Source organism: Heterocephalus glaber, unplaced genomic scaffold, assembly GCF_053883595.1.
Source record: "Heterocephalus glaber isolate CG9 unplaced genomic scaffold, H.glaber_assembly_v1.0 deba00001523, whole genome shotgun sequence".
Taxonomy (NCBI): Eukaryota; Metazoa; Chordata; class Mammalia; order Rodentia; family Bathyergidae; genus Heterocephalus; species Heterocephalus glaber.
In genome coordinates, this window is record NW_028258327.1 from 25,364,136 (window position 1) to 25,385,005 (window position 20,870).

Below are 20,870 nucleotides of genomic sequence, written 5' to 3' on the forward strand. Positions count from 1 at the left end.
CTTTCCTAGTTTAATAGAACCTTATCCTAATCAGTATTGTGATTTTGTGTCTATCAAGAGTAAAGAGTTGGAAGTTAATGTTTCTGTAACGGTAAAGTCACCATTTGCTTCATTTAGAGCATTTATGTATGAATTAATAATATATTACATTTAACTATATGTACTCTTTTCATGGAAACTAAGTAGATATGGTAGATGGTGGTTGGCTCATTTGGCAGTTAAACTTTAGCTGCTAAAAACTAGAAACAAATGTTAGATGATTTACATCAGAGACAGATTTGCCCTGTGATTTTTTTTTTTTTGAAGATTCTTTACACTTTTTTACAGTCTTTTTAAAGTACATATTTAGTACATGATAATCACATTTCTTGTGAGGAATTGGTACATGTACATAACATGTACATATTTCAGTTCTCTTTTTTTTTTAACGCTCTTCCTTACCCTTCTTCCATCTCTTGGGCGCATTCCCATTTGCAAAAGATCTATCTCCCTGTTTCCTGTGATGCATTTAAAAATTTTTTTTCTTATTGATATTTTGAGTTTCTCATATTGTAAGAAACTATGCAATAATTAAGCCTGTATGTCTGATTTTTTTCACCTAATATTATTGTCTGGACTTGCATCCATTTACCTACAAGTAGCTCAAGTTTATCGTTCTTTATAGCACAATAGTACTCCATTGTGTATAAATAGCACATTTTCTTATTCATTCATCTACTGATGGATATATAGACTGCTTCCAAGATACAGCTATGGTGATTTATGCTGCTATAAACATGGGTATGCATGTATCACTGTAAGATTAGTCTTTAACTCTTTTGGGAAGTTACCTAGAAGGAGACTATCTGGGTCAAATGGAATTTCTTGTTTTCGTGTTTTGAGGAATCTCTGTACTGATTTCCATAATGCTTGTACTAGTTTATATTCTAACCAGTAATTTATAAGGGTTTCTTTCCCCCATCAGTCTCACCAGCATTTGTTATTATTTGACTTCTTTAATGATTGCCATTCTTTCTGGAGTAAAATGAAATCTCGGTGCTGTTCAATTTACGTTTTAGTAATGGCTGAAGATATTGAACATTTATTCATGTGTTTATTGACCATTTGTATTGGATCTTTTATTTTAAGGGGCCATATTTTTGAGTTCTTTATATATTCTAGATATTAGTCCTGTGTCCAAGGAATGGCTGGCAAATTTTTTTCCCCATTCTGTAGCTTTTCTCTTCATTGTTGTTTCCTTTGCTTTGCAGAAGATTTTTAATTTGATATGATCCCACTTGTTTATTCTTGGCATTATTTCTTGTGCCACTAGGATTCTGTTTAGAAAGTTTTTGCCTATACCTATACCTAGAGTTTTAACTATTTTATCTTCAAGTATATTGTATCTGTTTTAACATTTAGATCTTTGATCCACTTTGATGTTAGTTTATTACACGGTGAGAGATATGGGACTATATTCAATCTCAGTATGTGGATAGCCAGTTTTTGCAGCATCATTTATTAGAAAGACTGTCTTTCCTCCAGCACAAGTTTTTGGCCCTTTTGTGGAAGAGCAGGGAGCTGAATGTGTCTGAAGTTGTTTCTGCATCCTCTATTCTGTTCCATTGATCTACATGTCTTTTTTTTCCCCTAATACCATGCTTTGTTTTTTTTCAATCTCTGTAGCTTTGTAGTATAACTTATATTTTGAGATTGTGATGCCTCTTCCTTTGTTTTTGTTGCCCAGGATTGCTTTTGCTATTTTTGGTCTCTTCTGGTTCCAAATCAGTTGTAGGATTGTTTTCTCTAGTTCTGTTAGGAATGGTATTGGTATTTTGTTTGGAATTACATTAAATCTGTGTATTAATTTTGGAAATGTGGCCAGTATTCTGCTTATCCAGGAACAGAGGATAGCTTTCTATTTTCTAATGTCCTCTTTGATCTCTCTTTTCAGAGTACTGAAGTTTTTCTCATAGATGTCTTTAACTTCCTTGGTTAGCTTAATTGCTAAGTATTTAATTTTTCTTGATGCTACTACTTTCTTTCTCCATGAGTTTTCTATTGGTGTATATGAATGCTATAGATTTTTGTGTGTTGACTTTGTATCCTACTATGTTACCAAATTTGGTTGTTAATTCTAGAGTCTTTTGGTGGAGATTTTTGGATTTTCTATATAATGGATCATGTCTTCTGCAAATAATAATTTGAATTCTTCCTTTCCTATACATATCCCTTTTATTTCTTTCTCTTACCTGATTGCTCTGGCTAATGTTTGAAAAACTATTGAACAGGAATGGTGATAGCAGACATCCTGTTTTGTTCCTGATGCTTCTCCTTATTTGATATGATGTTGGCCATAGGTTTTCCTTGGTTTGGCCGGGTTCTCGTTGCATAGAGTATTGTTTTCTTTGATTTCTAATCTGTCCATTTCCTTTTGGATTAAATGTGTTTCTTATAAACAACATATGGTTGGGTTTTGATTTTTGATACATTCTGCCAATCTTTGTCTTTTGGTTGGGGAATTGAGACCATAACATTCATAATAAATGTTATTACTGAAAGATACTACATTATTCCTGTCACTGCATTATTTTCTTGTTGCTAATTTCCTTTTTTTTATTCCATCTTCTGCTTAACTGCTTACTCTGGTGTATTCATTCTACTTGACTTTTTTGGCATTATAGGTATCATTTTCTTTTTCTAGGTCATCTTTGAGAATCTTTTGTAATGCTGGTTGGGTGGTTCCGAATTTATTGAGGTGCTCTTTGTCATGGAAATACCTTATTTCTTCATCAGTTTTGAAAGATTTTTTTTTTTTTGTTATCAGGCATCAAATTCAGGTCCTTGTGCTTGCAAGGCAGGCGGTGGCAGCATTGAGATAAATCCCTGGCCCTTTTGAAAGATTTTTGTAGGATATTTAAATCTGGGTTGATAGCTGGTTTCTTTTAGCAGTGAAACATTTCACTCTAAGCTCTCTTGTTATTGAATGTTTGTGCTGAAATGTCTGCTGTAATTCTAATGTCTAGTGTAATTCTTATACTCATAACCTTTATGAGTATTTCATTGCTTTTCTCTAACATCTTTTAAGATTCTGTCCCTGTGTTGGATTTTGGGGATTTTGACTATGACATATTGTAGACAGGTTCATTTTTGTCTTGTTTTGTTTTTTGGTACCAGGGATTGAACTCAGGACCTTGTGCTTGCAAGGCAGGAAGTGGAACTACTGAGCTAAATCCCTGGCCCTGTTTCATTTTTGATTGTGGCTATTTGGAATTCTGTGCCTTAACTGTATGTTTAATTTTCCCTCTATATTTAGGAAGTTTTCTACCATTTTTTCTTTTTTTTTCCATTAAGTTTATTGGTACATTTTAGGTATAAAATACAGTTACATTCATCATTGGGATCTTGTACCTTTACATAAGTATCTTGGTTCTTATTTTTTTCCCCTTCCCCTGCCCTCCCTTCCCTATTTGCAAAGACTTTGTTTCCATTTTTTTCTTTTCTCATATTTTTTCTTTTCCCTTCTTTTCTTTTCCCTATCCCTCCCACTTCTCCTACTCCTTTAGACCTTTTCTTCCTATTACACAATATCAACTATACATCTTTAAAACTACAGTATCAAGATCTAGAAGATATTACCACAGATTTTACAGAATTTAAAAGGATATAGAAAGCATATTACAAAAATCTTTCTTTTTTTTGGTACCAGGGATTGAACTCGGGACCTTGCGCTTGCAAGGCCAGCACCAGAACCACTGAGGTAAATCCCTGGCCCACAAAAATCTTTTTTGATATAAATTTGACAACTTCTAAGAAGTACCTTGGAAGACAAATTAATGAAACTGACTCTGGAGGAAATATAAAATTTGAATAGCACCTATTAAAGAAAGTATATTCCTAGCTTGAAAACCTACCTATATGACAACCACAGGCTCATATACATTTTAACTGATAAATTATATCAAACATTTAAAGCAGAAAAAAGAAGGAACATTTCTCCCCTCATTTTAGGAAATCAACATTGTGCTAATGCTAAAACTGGATAAAGATTAGAGAACAAAAAAGTATGAACATAGATAAAAATTTGTTTAACAAAACAAACTATTAGAAGTCAGATCTGGCAGTATGTAGAAAGTGATTTTGTTATAGGGGTGGGAGTGTTGGTTCAGCATTGGAGGATCCACCCCTAAAAATCATCATTTTAACAGAGGAAAGGAAAAAGCCATATGATCCTGTTAGTAGTTGGAGAAAAAGTATTGGACTAAATTCTATAGCTGTTCATGGTAAAAGCTATCAGGAGACTAGAAATAGAACAGAACCTTCTCAACAGATAAGCCATGTACTCCATACTTCCAGCAAAAACGCCTTATATGAATGCAGATGATACAATGCTTTCTCGCTAAAGTGGGGAACAAGGGCAGATATGCCTGCTCTTCATCTGTCCATTAAACTTTGAAACATAGGCCCAAACCAAAATAGTCTGGCAATAAAATGACACATCTAGGATAGGATTGGCACGGCAGAAGCAAAATCTTTATATGTAGATGAAATGATCATATACAGAGAAAATACTAAGAAACCTCTAGGAGCCCCTAGAACTTGTACTTGAATTTAGGAGGATTAGAAAACACAAGGTATATATAAAAATTCAGGTCTACGTATACTTGCTATAAATGAAGAATTGGATATTGAAATTTATAAGTTATGTAGGAGTACAAAGGACCTAGAAAAGTAAAAAAAAAAAAAAAACTATTGGAAGATACTTAGTACCTAATTTTAAGACTTCCTATAAAGCTACGGTAATCAAGGCAGTGTTGACGTAAGGAAAGACATATAGAACAGTGGAATAAAACAGAGAGTCTAGGAATAGAACCACACATAAATGGCCCATTGAGTTTTGAAAGATTATTTAACATTAACCTTTTATAGACCATAAACTCAGTTCAAGAGCAGAGGAAAGTGGCACCTGGTATCCATATGTAAAAAATTAGCCTCAACCCTTTATTTCCATACATAAAAATAACTTGAAAGGAACTATGAACCTAAATATGAAAGCCTAAAACTATAAAACTTTAAGAAGAAATTATAAGGGAAAATGTTTATGAATTTAGGGTAGGCAGGGACTAATCAGTACAATAACAAGATTGAATTATACACTCATTAGGGAGATGAAGTTAAAAGTTTAAAGAGAACAAATGACAGCTTAGGTGTAAACCAGTTAAAACTTTCTAATACTGCTAATGTGAATGTAAAATGATAAAACCATTTTGGAAAACAATATAGAAATTTATTGTATTACTGTTAAGAGCCAATAGTTCTGTTCTTAATTTTTTACTTGAGAGGAATGAAAACACATGTTCACAATAGATTTGTACATACAAGTTGACTATCTCTTATCTGAAATTCTTGTGACCACAGTGTTTGAGATTTTCATTTGAAATCCACTGGATCTATAAAGAGGATAGCTACTCCTGCTTTTTTGGGGGGGTTTGCTGTCATGTGGGGTATTGTTTTCCACCCTTTAACTTTCAGTCTATGAGTTTCCTTTTGAATTAAGTGTGTTTCTTGTATACAGCATATTGTTGGATCTTGCTTCTTGACCCATTCTACCAGTCTATTTCTTTTGACTGGTGAGTTAAGACCATTAACATTGATGGCTATAACTGATACGTATTGAGTTATCATTGACATGACTTTTTCTTTTTGTTTGATTTTCCCCCTTTGCTTTTAATTTCTTGTGCCCAGTGGATTCATTCTGCTGTGCTTCCTAGGGCTGTGATCCTCATTGTCTTTTCCTAGGATATTGTCTAAAGTTTTTTGGGGGTGCTGGTTTGGTATTCATGAAGTTCCTAAGGTGCTCTTTGTCATGAAAGTATCTTATTTCTCCATCAATTTTGAAAGATAGTTTTGCAGGGTACATCAATCTGGGTTGGAGGCTGTTTTCTTTTAGGGCTTGGAATATGTCACTCCAAGCTCTTCTTGCCTTGATGGTTTGTGTTGAGAAGTCTGCTGTGATTCTGATGGGCTTTCCTTTGTATGTGATTTGTTTCTTTTCTCTAACTATTTGTAGAATTTTGTTCTTCTATTGGGTTTCTGGAATCTTAACAATTACATGCCTATGTGTAGATGTTTTTTGTTCATGGCTAGTTGGAGTCCTATATGCCTCACTTATCTGTATGTTAAGTTCTTTTCCCCTGCTTGGGAAGTTTTCTGCCATCACTTCTGTGAATAGTTTTTTTATGTCATCTGAATTCTCTCCTGCTTCTTCATTGACTCTGATCAGTTATTCTTCTTTGCATCATCTAGCAGCTGCTGGATTGATGTCTTGTGGTCCCTTAAAATTTTAAAGCAATTTTTCTTTTCCTGGTCCCTAATAGCAATCTTATATTCTATATCTGAAATTCTGTCCCCATATTAGTTCATTCTGCTGCACAGACTTTCAATGGAGTTTTTAATCTCCTGGCAATCTGTTTGTATCTGTTTTATGGATTCCATTTGTTTCCTATGTTGGGATTCCATCATGTTCCTCAGCTTCTCTATTTTTTTATCTGTGTCCTCTCTAGATTTATTAGTCATGTCTTGCACTATGGGCACAATCTCAGCTGTTATCTGAGAAATTATTTTTGATTTTATTTTTTCCAAATCCTCTTTTTTTGACATTTCAGAGAGTCCAGGTGGTTGAGTATCAGTGTTCCATCTCATTTCCCTTTGGGGTTGTTTTAGGTGATCTTGAAGTCTGGTTTTGAAACTTGTTTATGTGTCTTCTCATTTCAACAGGGCGGGCAGGGGGAGTGGTGCTACTGGCGCCCACTTGGCTCACCTCTTCTCTGCTGGCGGGGGTGGTATGGTGGCCGGGAAGCCTCCTCCTGTGCACTGGAAGTGGCTCACCTCCTCTGTGCTCTCTACCATTTTTTTTATACAATTCTGACTTTTCACTTTTTCCATTTAATTTTACATTAATCTTCTTTCCTTCATCAGGCAGTTATTGGACTCAGGATATATCATGTACAGGTGCAAATTCCATAGATGAGTGTTATCATTATGTATATCTAACATGTATCAACAGATGTTTTGGACCCATTTTTATGTTCTCTTATTCTTAAGGTACAGTGGTACTTCGGTTCACAAATGCTTTTGTTTGCAAACAGTTTGGTTTGCACACAATTCGGTTTGCAAACAAATGTTTGGGAAATTTTTGGGTTTTTTTTGCAAGCTGTGCATTGGTTGATAAACATGGCTATGGCCATCTTTCCCACACAAACACACATGTGGCCAGTTTTTCCAAAATTGTAGACCAAAGTAAGATTATAAACTGAGGTATCACTGTATCTCTGAATAGTTGATCGTTTGCAAGAACCCTATTTTCTAATTGTGATACTCTGTCTTCACAGTGGTCACTCCTGCTGCCCATACTTTTCAATACAATTTTTAATCTCCTAGACTCCTGATTGGAACCTTTTTATGGAGTCTGATTCTTTGCTAGACTGGCCATTCATGTTTTGTATTGTTTTATTAAGCTCAGCTCACTTTTTTTTTTTTTTAACATTTTCAGTCAAATTTTATTTTTAGAAAAGCAGATCAACATTACAATTCAGGAATCTAATCTAAATATGCACTTGACAATGAAGTACATCTGAGTATGGAGTGAAAAAGGTTTTCAAAAAAACCACCAAATATATTATCTCCAAATACCCAAGTAATAAGCGCTTCTATAAGCCTTTTGTTAAGTGGAATCATAAAGAACTAAAAATTTATTGCTAGGAAAACAAATCCCTAATACAGCAGTATGAATCTTGGGTATTAGGCATGATCTGTTGAATCAAGTTAAGAAGTTGATGTGACAAGAAATTTTTGTGTGTTTGTACGCACGCGTGTGTGTATGAGACAAAGGGAGAGACAGACTGTAAGCCAGTTGACCCAAGAGCAACTGAAATATTTAACTTGTTCAGTTGAGACCAGACACCATCATGTTACTTCTCCATTTTTAGAAGGCAATTAAAAATTACAATTCTAATAGCCCACAAACCAAATAAAAAATGTTGTAGAAATTAAAACTATATTCAAAGAGCTTTTTTCCCAGCTCATTTTCAGCACCCCAAGAAAAATAAAAGCATCCATGACTACCACAGATGAAAACAAAATGAATGTCATTGGAATCAGTTATTTTTCCCCACTGAGGTATAAAATCTATATAGAAATTTGATACTATACTATAACAAATTGTACTTCTCATAGTTCTGTTGTAATTTTCTTTAAACCCTGTTTAATATATATTTTTAAATTGTTTTAAAAATGTTGTTTTCATGATTGTGAATCTGGTTCCAGTTCTTTTTCATCTATTTGTATATCAATAATTAATATACTGGCTACCAGTTCTAATCAGGAAAAAAATCTTGGAAATATCTTCATTATGACAGCACACTCAGCAGAAATTACTGATGTGCAAGCAAACCATAAAAGGTGCAGTTCTTCAAAAAGCACATTTTGTTAATTAAGTTTTGTGGTCTGAATATTCTTTCCCATGTCTCTTGATGAAAGACTCTTTCCATCTTGTAAACATCAGTGTGCACAGTCTCACTACTATGCAATTTCATGTCCTTGGACAGGAAGGCTGGTTCACAGCTAGTGAAAAGCTAGAGGAGTCTGAGTTTTAATGGCTGATAAACCTTACATCCTGCAGAGGAGGAAAGCACTTTTCCTTTTTTGCTACTTAAGAATGTGGCAGAAATGTATGCTGAGGTAGCCCAGTCAATCCTTTTTTTTTTCTTTTTTTGAAAATTTGGTCTCAGAATATTTCTGGAAGGGTGATGTTTCAAAGAAGCCACTGCTGGGACCGGCTTCCGCTGCAGTCTGTAATGCTAGGCACCTGGCTGTCCTCTTCTGTGGCTTTATCCAGGCACTGATTACTGTTCACATGCTGCAGGGTTAATTTCACTGGGTCATACTCCCAGAGTTGGTTGCCTTTCAGGTGGTGGCATTTGAGCATGGCATTTGAGCATGGTAATGGGGGCATTAAGTTTGGAAACATCCAAGCAAAGGTCATCTGTTCTAATTTCTTTGTTGGCAGTATAAGAGAAAACCTGATTACCTCCCATACCATGACAGTTAAAAATTCCAACTTTTTCATTCTCTTTTCTAGCCATGTTATCTAGACACTGATTTGTTTCCACATTTCGTATCTCTCCCAATGAGAAATAATGACGTGGAATTTGAGAATCAGGGTAGATATTCCCAAGGTACCAGGAGAAAGGTTTGCATTGAAGTTTGTGTCTCAGACCAAGTCTTGATGATATATCTCTTTAATCTACCTTTGTAACACCAGGTGAAATTATATAGAAGAAATTTCTTGAATTCATCCATCCACACTTCTGCAAGTCATCTGTTATTTTTATTGATGATCTGTCCCGTGCCTCCTGGAAATGTGTAAGGTGTTGCTTTCCGAAACACATGTCCAACATGTCAGCATGTAACAATTTCCAAGGTTCCTCCACACTGCCAGATCCCAAAGGAAATTTCTAGATTTTCTCCTTCCCAAATATCCATTCCAGCATCATACATTCCAATTTCCTGAAAGTAATCTCTGTCTGTTGAAAAAAGGCCTCCTGCCATTGTAGGTGTTCTGACAGGAAGAGTTCGATCACCTTTCCTTCTGTCCATTTCTCTTTGGGGAACAGGATACCAGCAAAAATTGAGTTTCCAATTAAATCCACCATATGTCATATCAGAGCCTGCCATATACTCAGCTCACTTTTTATTAGTGTCTTCTGGAAGCTCCTAGATCATTTTATTGCATCCACTATTTGTTCAATTCTATCTTCTGTGCGCCCTTGAATACCTTATTGATCTTTTTTTAATCTCCTCTGTTATCTTTTGGAATAATTTGGCTGTATGTAGTTTGCTTTTCATTTCCTGGATGCCCCCTGGATCAGGTTTTTGGCAGTTGGGAGTTTGGGGAGGCAATTTGTTGCCTTGTCTGCTCATATTTGTATTATTTTTTGTTTTGCGCTGATGTTTTCAGGTGTTTTTAGTAGAAAGAGTTTGTTGCTAATATGGGAATCTCTTTAGTTAGTCTGCTTTTCAGTGATGCACTCTGGTCTTGGCTAAATACAGTCCTTTGCCTATGATCTATCCCATGATCTGACCACTTCTTAATTTGGCAGGGGAGGATGCAGTATAATTGGGCCAGTGTCCAGTTCTCCAGGAATGGACCACTGTCAGTGACACAAAGATAATCCAAACATTGGTATACAGAGAAAACCTCTTAATAGTAACAACTGTGTGACCCTGGCAATAGCAAGTTAATTACCAAGAATAACATGGTCTAAGACAAACTGGATAGTGACATATCATTAGCACCTATAACATTGGTGGCGAACCTATGGCATGTGTGCCACAGCTGGCTGTTTGTTATCATTGAAAGCTCTGAAAGGTTTGCCAGCACTGATCTAAAATGTACCAACCTTAGCCATAGAAAAGATATCTCTAATTATAGTACGAACAGTAACACAAACTAAATATTGACATACAGTATGTGTCTACTAAATGTGACAACTCTACCACTGCTAACAATAGAAAGGAATTCCACAGTAGTAACATAGAGTTAACTAAGTATTAATAAAGCTTGATAGTTATACCAGTAAGGGTACATGGGGTTGAGAATGGGAGAGTGAGAAGGAAAATTTGAAGAATTAACCAATGGGAGACGAGAAGGAGAGAAAAACATAGAATTAAATGTAGGTAACAAAAAAACAAGAAAAAGAAAAAAGTGAGAAAAGAAGAAAAATATAGAGAATAAAAAAAGAATTAACAAAAAAATTAAAAGAAAAACAAAAAAAAAGAGGTTAAAAAGGGGAGAAAACAATATCCCTCAAATCTGCAATAGACCAGTGAAGAGGAAAGAAGAGGGGAAAGAAAAGTAAGAACAAGTTGAGTCCAACAATAGGAAAAAAGTACTTTTTCTTTATGTATTTGAATGAATAGTTTCTTTCCAGGATCCAGAGTTTTGGAATCTAGGAAGTCTTGCTTTGTTTGTTTGTTTGTTTGTTTGTTTTTTTTACAGTCCGTGGGTTTGTGAGGTGCCCCTGTGTTCCAGAGGGCCCTCTGCTTATCCCAGGCTGTGGCAACTGTTCAAGTTAAGGCATATCCATGCTCACATTCATAGATGGGAAAACAATCAGACCTCAGATCTGTGCCGGATATAGCCAACAGGGCAGGTGTTTAAATAATGCTGCCATTTTCAGATCTAGCAGTTTCTGGACACAACACAAGCTTGGCCTGACTTCTCACCATGAAGAGTAGAGCCCATGTCTTTCCCTTTCTGAGCTTAATTAAACTCAGAGATTCTCTCACTAGCCTGTCCCTGTCCCTTTACTGTCTCTGTGGCTGTCTCTAGCTCAATCACTAAGGGAATATTACAGTGAAAATCCTGAAGTGAAATTGATTTTTAGATGTTCTGAGTCCCAGACTTAAATAATCAACCCCTTCCTAAAATGGCACTTGATTAAGCACTCTCTGGCAATATGATGGGTTCTGCACTGGATTTCCTCTCCAGCTGTTGCCTACTGTGTGGACCTTAGAACAAAACCGCACACTGCTTTTTCAGTTTACATCAGCTGTGTGCTCCTCCTGTGGTCCTCACTGCCAGCCAGTCTGCCCTTTCTCCCTTGAGAGCTGCTGGCCCTGGGCACTTACTTGTGTGTAGGAGGCAACTTCCTTTTCCCAGGAGCCAGAGTGAGCTTCCAAACTGCTTTGTCCTTTTCTCCGTGTTGCAGTCACCTAGCTTGTAACTTTCCTGTATTCCTTTCCAATTTCTCTTGTCCTACTGTTTGAATTTTCTATTTCCAGAGTTTTGTAGCATATATAATGTATTAAATAGATTTATAAGTTTAAAAATTTGCTGTTTTTCTAAATATGATAAATTAATTCCTGTGAAGAATCAGGTTTTAGGTAGTTAATAGTATGTATCCATAGTTAAGTTGATGTTTGTTTTAAAATATAAAAGTGCAAAAACAATTTTCATTTCAGATCCTACAGATGTATATACCTGGGGTGATAATACAAATTTTACTCTGGGTCATGGAAGCCAGAATAGCAAACATCATCCAGAGTTGGTGGATCTGTTTTCCAGGAGTGGTGTTTATATCAAGCAGGTATTTTAAAATACAATCTGTGTACTTTTAGATATTAGAATTTTTTGTATTTAGTAGTTCAGGTTTTCACTTGGATTATATTAATTTTGTTGAATGTATAATAATATTTTGATCCATCAGTTGCTCTTATTGGCTGTAATCATATTAGACTGTATAAAATACCCTAAAGATATGTTTGTACGAGCAGTGTTACAAATTAGAAGATGCTACAAGATAGTAATTTAAAGAAGGAAAAGCTTCTGTTAATTTTCTAGTTTATGTTTTTACTTCAGAATTAGAATTCATCAATTTTTCTTCATTGAATTTGTTGAAGTTCAGCTCTATTTTTGATAAGTGAATCTGAGTTCATAAATGTAAGTAATAGTACAGTTTTAATTCATAAAATTTTAAAGGTTTGGTCTTTGGTCTTAAATCCTTCTGCTGGATTGTATATTCTGTTTTCATAGATTTGGCTGCTTTTCATGTACTTTCTCTAGAACATTTTGTGTGTATACATGTGTAATTTATGTTTTTCTCCTCGTCTTTTCTCTTAAGCTTCATTTAAAATGTATTCTGGATAATCTTTTAAGGTATTTAAACTTAATGAGACAAGTATTAGTTTTGCTACTTCTAAACTTTCTCTACTTAATTTTCATGTTATCAACCTCATCTTTTAACTCCTAAATATTATATCATATGTCTAGTAAGTTCATTTCTGTCTGAAGAACAGTTAGCTTTCTGTTAGTATAATACCTGGAGCAGTCAAAAAAGGGAGAGGTTAACTTAAGAGAAAAGTTTTTTGCTAATTCATCTTCGCATGAAATTGAAACTTTGTGGCTTTGGATGTAAGGCTGTTTTCATTATTGCTAAACTGCCATGTGAACTCATATTTGCCACTACGTTCTAGTTTTATCTGGATTTTGAAGTTCATAAAGCAACTTTTGACAAATAGGAACTTGAATTTTTTTCTCAATACATTACTGGCACTGCTCAGCTTTTACCTGATGTTCATGTATCACATACAAACACTTAGTTTGTGTTTTGAAATTGAACTCTCACTTTTTAGAACTACTTTGACTATACATGCCTGGCTTGCATAGAACAGTTCTGGTTTATAATTATTTTTCTAGAGCATTTATTACTATCACCCTCTTTCTCAAAAAAAATGTTTGGATGATAAATTTTATGGCCACCATATTTATACCTCTGCAACATACAGAACTTAGAGTTTTTTCAACTGAAAGTAATGATCTAATGGATTATAACCAACAATTTTTTTCCCTCTACAATACTGGGGATTGAACCCAGGGCCTTTGTACTGAGCTGCATCCAAAACCTCTTTTTTATTTTGAGACAAGGTCTAAGGCACTACTGTGTTGTCCAGGCTGAGCTGAAATTTGTGATCCTCCTGCGTCAGCCTCCCAGAGTCTCATAACTACCAATTTTAAAGAAATTAAATAGAATAGTTAAATTCTAGAGAATACATCATTGAGAGGCCAGGAAGAGGAGCCTGTATGTGAATGAAAAGTGACTGGAGTAGTGTCATAAAAGCTTAGTTTCTGGTAAGTCATGTACATAAACCTGGAAAAAATGAGGATAATGAAACAATTTAGAATGGGCAGAAATCATAAGCCTAGTGTCACAGTCTATAGTGAGAGTTCAGCAAAAATCCCCCTTAAAATGATGATTCTTTAGTAGTCATTAAAGACTGATCAGAATTGATACATGAAAAAGAATGTTCTGTTCCTGAATTGGTAGATGATATAACCAGATTTCATGAACTGTTATGGAACGGATTTTTTTACTTAAGAGTGAAGGAATAATGGTACTGTTAGGAAACCAGATATATAATATAGAAGAACTGAGCATATGCCTCTTGACAGGGTTATGTGTGGATCAGAATACTCTAAAAGAAAACCATATTTTGGTTAATGTAAGAAATATGATTATTCTCTGAAATAATTCAGGGTTAAAGAGATTTTATTTACCACAGAATGTGGGTAAAGCAAACATTGTGGATAGATATAAGGGAAGGAAAGCAGTAATTTTAATCGGGAAAAGGAAGCAAAATGGGAATGCTTACTGAGCACCAATTAGAGTCACCTGAATCACTTAAGAAAAAGCTGATTCTGTAGTATAATGGTGGAATTACCTATCAGTGGATAGAGGTTATTAATATTAGATTATAATTATAGTCTAGAGAATTAACTTGGAAAACTGTGCTTAATTGTCTTTAAAAAATTTAGAGGTTTTAAAGTTGGAGGTCTTAAAAACTCTTTGGTTCCACTGTTTCTTTAATGGTAGAGACCAGGAATTATAGAATGGCATTCTAATAGTGACTATAAAATAGAACAAAATATATATTTCTTCTAAACTCATAAGTTATTTTTTTCCCTTAAAAATTTATTCTTACACAAATTTGGGTTTTACTTTCAGACTTTTTAAAAAGATTTTTGTGGTATAGCTAAATGAGGCAATGAACCTTGCGTTACCTTTTTTTGTCCTTTTTCTGGATGGGCATGTTGCATTTACAGAACTCTTGAGTGGTTTAAGGGTATGTGTAAATATTTGGAGCTTATAGTTCAACTTATAATTTTCTTATTTTACAAAGAGCCTTGACTTTCTGGAAGATGATTCTAGGATTTTTTTTATTTCTTACTCATCTTTTTATATTCTAAGTATAAATGCAAATGATTTTTAAAAATAAAAAAGATTTTAAAACAGTATTAAGGCAAAATAAGCACAATGATTATTAGATGCATTGAAAATGCAAAATATGGCCTAGTATTTAGGTATAAGTACAGCATGTGCCTGTTTAAAACTGATGTTGATTTCCTACTATGGGCCTCTGATAACCCAGTTCTTTTCTTGTCTTCTGGAATATATGAATATGTAGCTGTCTGGGACAGGCAGGCTGTTGAGAACAAAGCAGATAAGAAGAAAGAAATGGGAAAGAGAAAAACTTGAAAATAACTACAAAATTACTTAATATAATGATATTAAAAATAGAGATAAAATCAGAGATATAAAAAGGTTATAACTGCCTTCTTGTGTATAAATGACATTATTATTTAAAAAATACTATTTAAATGTTTCTGCTATTTTTATTAGTAATGCATACCTGTATTTGGCAGTCATGTTTCATCCTGCATTCTCCTCTGTTCTTACTACTTGGTTTTTCATGAAATTGGAAAATAAGGGGTTTGTAATTGGAGACTCAAAGCTTAATTTTTCTTCATTTAATCTCTTCTGTAGGTAACATATAATTGCTTTCTTTGTTCCTTTTTCATGTCAATGATTTTAGACAATTTTAAAGCATACTTTTTTTTTTTTACAGAAAATTTTAAACAATAGTATGATGAATTCCTTTTCCCCATCATTCAGTTAAAACAGCAATATTCTATTTTTTTAATAAAATAAAGGATATTTTATTCAGAGAAGTTGATAATATTCTTTTCTTTTCCCCTAGGTGGTGCTTTGTAAATTTCATTCAGTGTTTCTCTCTCAGAAAGGGCAGGTTTATACCTGTGGTCATGGTCCTGGAGGACGTTTAGGTCATGGAGATGAACAAACATGCTTGGTAATTTAAGTGTTATTATACAGTTTAGGTAACTTCACCAAATTTTTGATAAACTGGAAGTTTCAGATAACTAATTTTTTTCCCTCAATTCTGTGGGAAAAAGAATATCCAATTAAAAATAAAGTTAAAAAATCAGTTTCCTAGTATATAATATTCAAATTAAGGACTTTAGCTACAAAGTAAGAGTATCAGAGGAGAATATTTTACAGCAAAGATTGAGCCAGGAGAGTATATAAATAAGCATTGCAATTATTTCCAGAATAGAGATAATAAAAGGGCAAACTAATTGTAAAATACTTTTCTTGAAGTTATCGAGATTTTTATTGTAAATTTCTCATTAAAATGTCTATAGTCTAAACCTTGAGTCAGTATTTTCACTATATAATCACAAAATTATTTTTATGCTACTGAAACATGGTAGTAATTAGAGGAAGCCTAGTTTACTACATACCAGAAAATTGGCTCACAAGATTATTTTTAGAATTTTTTTTTGAGAAGACTGTTAGTATATTTATCATTAAAGCCTGCTTTAAAAAGGATATTCCATTTTTTGAAAATTTTTTGATTCCAGACATTGTTTATGCTTTTCATGAATTATTACCTTAAGGGTCACAACAGCCTCATAAGGCATAGGCTTATGTTATCTTTATTTTATGTGTAATGCCAGTGCTAGTAAAGTGTCATTTATTGGTTGCTTAGTTTTCACATGAAGAAAATAGGTAGAAAGAAATTAAAAATTTGATTGGTATCAAATAGTAAGTGACCCAAAATTTGAACCCAGGACAGAAGACTCCAAAAGAAATATGAAATTGTAGGTTGTGTTACTCACTAAAAGCATAGATTCCTCATTTTTTTTTTTTTTTAAAACATGCCACTGAATACTTTGAAGAGGTCTCTTTTTTTACTTTATACATTTCCACTTGGTATATGGTACAGACTTAAAAGTCATTTATTATTGAACTGAAGTATTTTATTGCAATTTACTGGGTTTATCTGTTTTGCTCATGAACCATTGACCATATAATTTTAAACTTACCTGCCCTTTGCTGAAATACAGAGTTTACCTCTGATAGATATAGCCATATGTCACATCATTTGGATATACTATCATCAGATTCTACTTGCATTTTAATATAAATAATAATTATAATAAAGTTAATCTTGTATTATAGGTTCCCAGACTTGTGGAAGGACTGAATGGTCATAATTGTTCCCAAGTGGCAGCTGCTAAGGATCATACTGTTGTATTAACTGAAGATGGATGTGTTTATACATTTGGTCTAAATATTTTTCATCAGTTAGGAATTATTCCTCCGCCTTCCAGTTGTAATGTACCCAGACAGGTAAACTTCTGTTTTTTAAACAATATGTTATTTGTTACAAAACATGTATGGGCAGAGTGTCATATTGACAGAACAACTTTTTTTCACTTAATTAATCTTATCTTCAATGGTATATATATTATTTTCACAGGAGAAATTAAACATTTTTCTTGTCTTTGAATAGATGCAGGCAAAATATCTGAAAGGAAGGACAGTTATTGGAGTAGCAGCAGGCAGGTTTCATACAGTGCTGTGGACTAGAGAAGCTGTTTACACAATGGGACTAAATGGTGGGCAGCTGGGTAAGAAATCTTTCATGAAAATATCTAACACAGTGCCTGCCTTGCAAGCACAAGGTCCTGAGTTCGATCCCCTGTACCAAAAAAAAAAGAAAGAAAGAAAGAAAATATCTAACAACTAAATTGGGTTTTTAAAACATATTTTATGATTTGTTTGTATAATTTTTTAGGTTATTTACTAGATCCCAATGGAGAAAAATGTGTAACTGCTCCTCGTCAAGTCTCTGCCCTTCATCATAAGGACATTAATCTGTCTTTGGTTGCTGCAAGTGATGGGTCAACAGTCTGTGTTACCACGAGGGGAGATATTTACTTACTTGCAGACTATCAATGCAAGAAGATGGCATCTAAGTATGTGTATTTCTGTAAAATAAACATAATTTTAATAGTACAGTTTTTCCAGCAAATACCTGATAAGCATCTTTATGCTGTGTTTTGTCAATGTTAAATGGAAAAAGTTGAATGGAGGGGAAATTCAGAAATTTTTGCCTTTAATGATTTTTGTCTTTTGTCAAGGATCTAGTGAATATATGTAAAATTTCTTTGTAAATTATAAAATAGTATTTTTGAATTATATTTGAATAAAACCTATTTTTTTCCTTTTTAATGTGTCATACACAGAACTAGATTATTCATAATTGGTTTGTGACATCATTGCTTCATCTGTAGCCTTTTATATATGATACAATTCTTTTTTTTTTTCCTTAAATTCTTTTATTGGTACATTTTAGGTATACAATACACTTACATTTATCATTGGGAACTTGTACCTGTACATGATGTAACTTGGTTCTTATTTTTTTCCCCATTCCCTGCCCTCCCTTCCCTATTTATAAAGACTTTGTTTCCTTTTTTTCCATTTCTCATAATTTTTCCTTTCCCTTCTTTCCTTTCCCCTACCCCTCCCACTTCCCCTACCCCTTTGGACCTTTTCTTCCTGTTTTGCATTATCAATTATTCATTTTAATCATTGGTACATTTTAGGTATACAATATAATGACATTCATCATTTTTAAAAATAATTGTGTATGATAAACCTTGTATTCAGACTCAGTGTTTATGTCTAACTGGTGTTATTTTTTATCTTTGAATTTATGTAGCCAGTGGATACCTGAAAGCATGTTAGAATATCATGCAGTAAACCAGCAGTTTGTTCTAATTTTTTGATTACTCAACTAAGTATCAAAGTTAATTTTAAGCATGGATGGATCTGCCAGTTGGGAGTTCCATGTCTTTCATTTATAAACTATACTCATAGTGTTTCCTGTGATTTCATTTTGAATGCTTTAAGGAACAAATGCTTAAAAATAATTGTGAAGTATACATTTCAGTCTTTGTAGTTGATTAATCTGTATCTGATTTGACAATAATGTTTTGCTGCTCATATTATGGTATTTCCAAATATTCAACTTTTATAGAAAAACATTGTTCTTTTCAGACTGTTTCATTTAGGTAGTATTTTCATTATGTTATGTAATTTTATATATATATAATTTTTCATTTATGTATAGTTGTATGTGTAATTTTTCATTATGTTATATAATTTTAGTAATAAATATAAGGACAGAGATAAGTCTGTAGAAATAGAACTGATTCCAGCAGAGTACAGCTCAACCACTAGAAGAAGTTGTGGGCAAAAATTCTTGACAGTAGCCCTGTAACTTTTAAGACAATTAGGGATTTAAATTTAAATGAAACAAAATGTACTTTTGCTCAGGTAAAAGGGGTTAATTTCATAAACAGATACCACCTATGAAATTAGCTCATGAGCATTACATATTATAATTCATCATCTCTGTGTAACAATTAGAAAGTTACTTTTGACATTATTGTAGGTCCATGTTTCAGTTTCAGAAATTTGAAAAAGTAAACATGTTTTCTGTCTCAAAACAAAAAATTTAAAAAGGGTTTGAGTAAAACAAAACAAAAAACCCACCAAAACCTTTCCCTCATAACATTAAATTATGTAAATATAAATCAATCCAAGTGTTCATGATGAAAATTATTTTGTTATAGATTAAGTTATCGTATAATTTTGAAATAATTTTTTTCTTTAATACAGGTAATCTATCTGAAAGGTTAGGACACTCATTGGAGTACCACCACACAGGTTTCACACAATGCTCACATCAGATATACAAATAAAATGAAATGTGTAGCTAATGGATGAGTTATTAATTAGCAATATTAATGACGCTCATGCTAGATGTATCTATTTAGAATTTATCATATTTGAAATTAAGCATTTCTTTTTAATTTTGTAGTTTAAATTTTTTTGTTGTTAAAATAGAAATATACTTAGGAAATTATATTGTTACCAGTTATTTAAAGTCTTAAGTAAATGTGGTGTGCATTAGCAAGTGAGGTTTAGGTATTTAATGTGAGTATCTATGTAGTAGAGGTTTTGAGAGAGAAGGAATTGCCATAGAAAGAAATAGTTTAAATTTATGGAAAGGAGAGCCTGGGGATATCAGAGATCAAATCATTTTAGTTATCTTTTATAATAATTCCCTATTGGTTATTGTTTGAATAGTCATTTCTTTAAAATTAAGTTTGTGTATTTTAGAGAATATAATTTAACCTAGAATTTTTTTTCCCCCACTCAGACAGCTGAATTTGAAAAAGGTTCTTGTGTCTGGGGGTCGTATGGAATACAAAGTTGATCCTGAACATTTGAAAGAAAATGGGGGTCAAAAACTCTGCATTCTTGCAATGGATGGAGCTGGAAGGGTATTATATATATTTTTAAGTAAAAGTGTAGTAATTTTATTCTCAGATTACAACTGTAGGAAACCTGTTAATGTTCAATTTCTAATTTCTAATGATTTTGTTTCCCTATTTTTGACACCCAGTACTAACTAGTATGGAGCTAATATTTCAGAGAAAATATGACATTTAATCTGTTGTAGAGCATTGCTGTGTTAAATTATAATTTCAGATTTCCTTTAGAGTTTTTTAAATGAAAATGAATTGGAATTTTTGGACTTGAGTATTAATAATGAAGTCAGGTTGCATAGATAAGAGATGTGGTGTCAAAATTTGGTGCATAATTGGAAATTTTTTCCCCAGATTGTTTTATACAAATACACTTAATACACATATACACAGGTGATATCAATCTGTGTATGAAAGATAGTTATTTCTAGATCACTACTATACAAAAGATCTTACCTCTTTTAGAGTTTTGAGTTTAGTTCCCTGAGCAAATATATTAGTGCATTTCTCTTAATAAAATTGTTAATTTAAAATAGATATTGAAATATATACTTAGAATATGTTGAAATTATATACTGTATATTTTAAAATAAATGTAAAATTTAAGTATATTTAAATTTTCAAATACAAATTTACATATATATTTAAATTTATAGGGATACTTAAAAATATGTGTTGTACATGAGTAACATTGAAAAAATTGTATGTCTAGAAAACAGATGGCTTTCTGTTTTTTGCTTAGAAAATAAAAAAATAAGAATGTTTTTTGAGATTTTTTAAAGAAATATTGTGAAATTTGACGTCTTAGAAATTGATGAGTTAATCCTAAAATGATCATAATGAACCT

At 33.1% G+C, this 20,870-nt stretch overlaps 1 protein-coding gene and 1 pseudogene across 14 annotated transcripts in view; one reads left to right on the forward strand and one right to left on the reverse strand.

Moving 5' to 3' along the window:
* Ibtk (inhibitor of Bruton tyrosine kinase) overlaps positions 1 to 20,870 on the forward strand; it is an 88,040-nt gene that overhangs the window by 14,165 nt on the left and 53,005 nt on the right. For 11 of the 14 annotated variants that reach the window (XM_087188119.1, XM_087188120.1, XM_013077966.3 and 8 more), the window contains 6 exons: positions 12,004 to 12,128; positions 15,577 to 15,687; positions 16,860 to 17,030; positions 17,194 to 17,311; positions 17,479 to 17,659; positions 19,915 to 20,038. In XM_087188119.1, the coding sequence (XP_087044245.1) occupies positions 12,004 to 12,128; positions 15,577 to 15,687; positions 16,860 to 17,030; positions 17,194 to 17,311; positions 17,479 to 17,659; positions 19,915 to 20,038 (830 nt within the window). The remainder of the gene's footprint in view (positions 1 to 12,003; positions 12,129 to 15,576; positions 15,688 to 16,859; positions 17,031 to 17,193; positions 17,312 to 17,478; positions 17,660 to 19,914; positions 20,039 to 20,870) is intronic. The other 3 variants (XM_013077970.3, XM_087188116.1, XM_087188117.1) reach the window with 1 other exon arrangement.
* Positions 8,489 to 11,284, reverse strand: LOC106010689 (polypeptide N-acetylgalactosaminyltransferase 1 pseudogene; annotated as a pseudogene).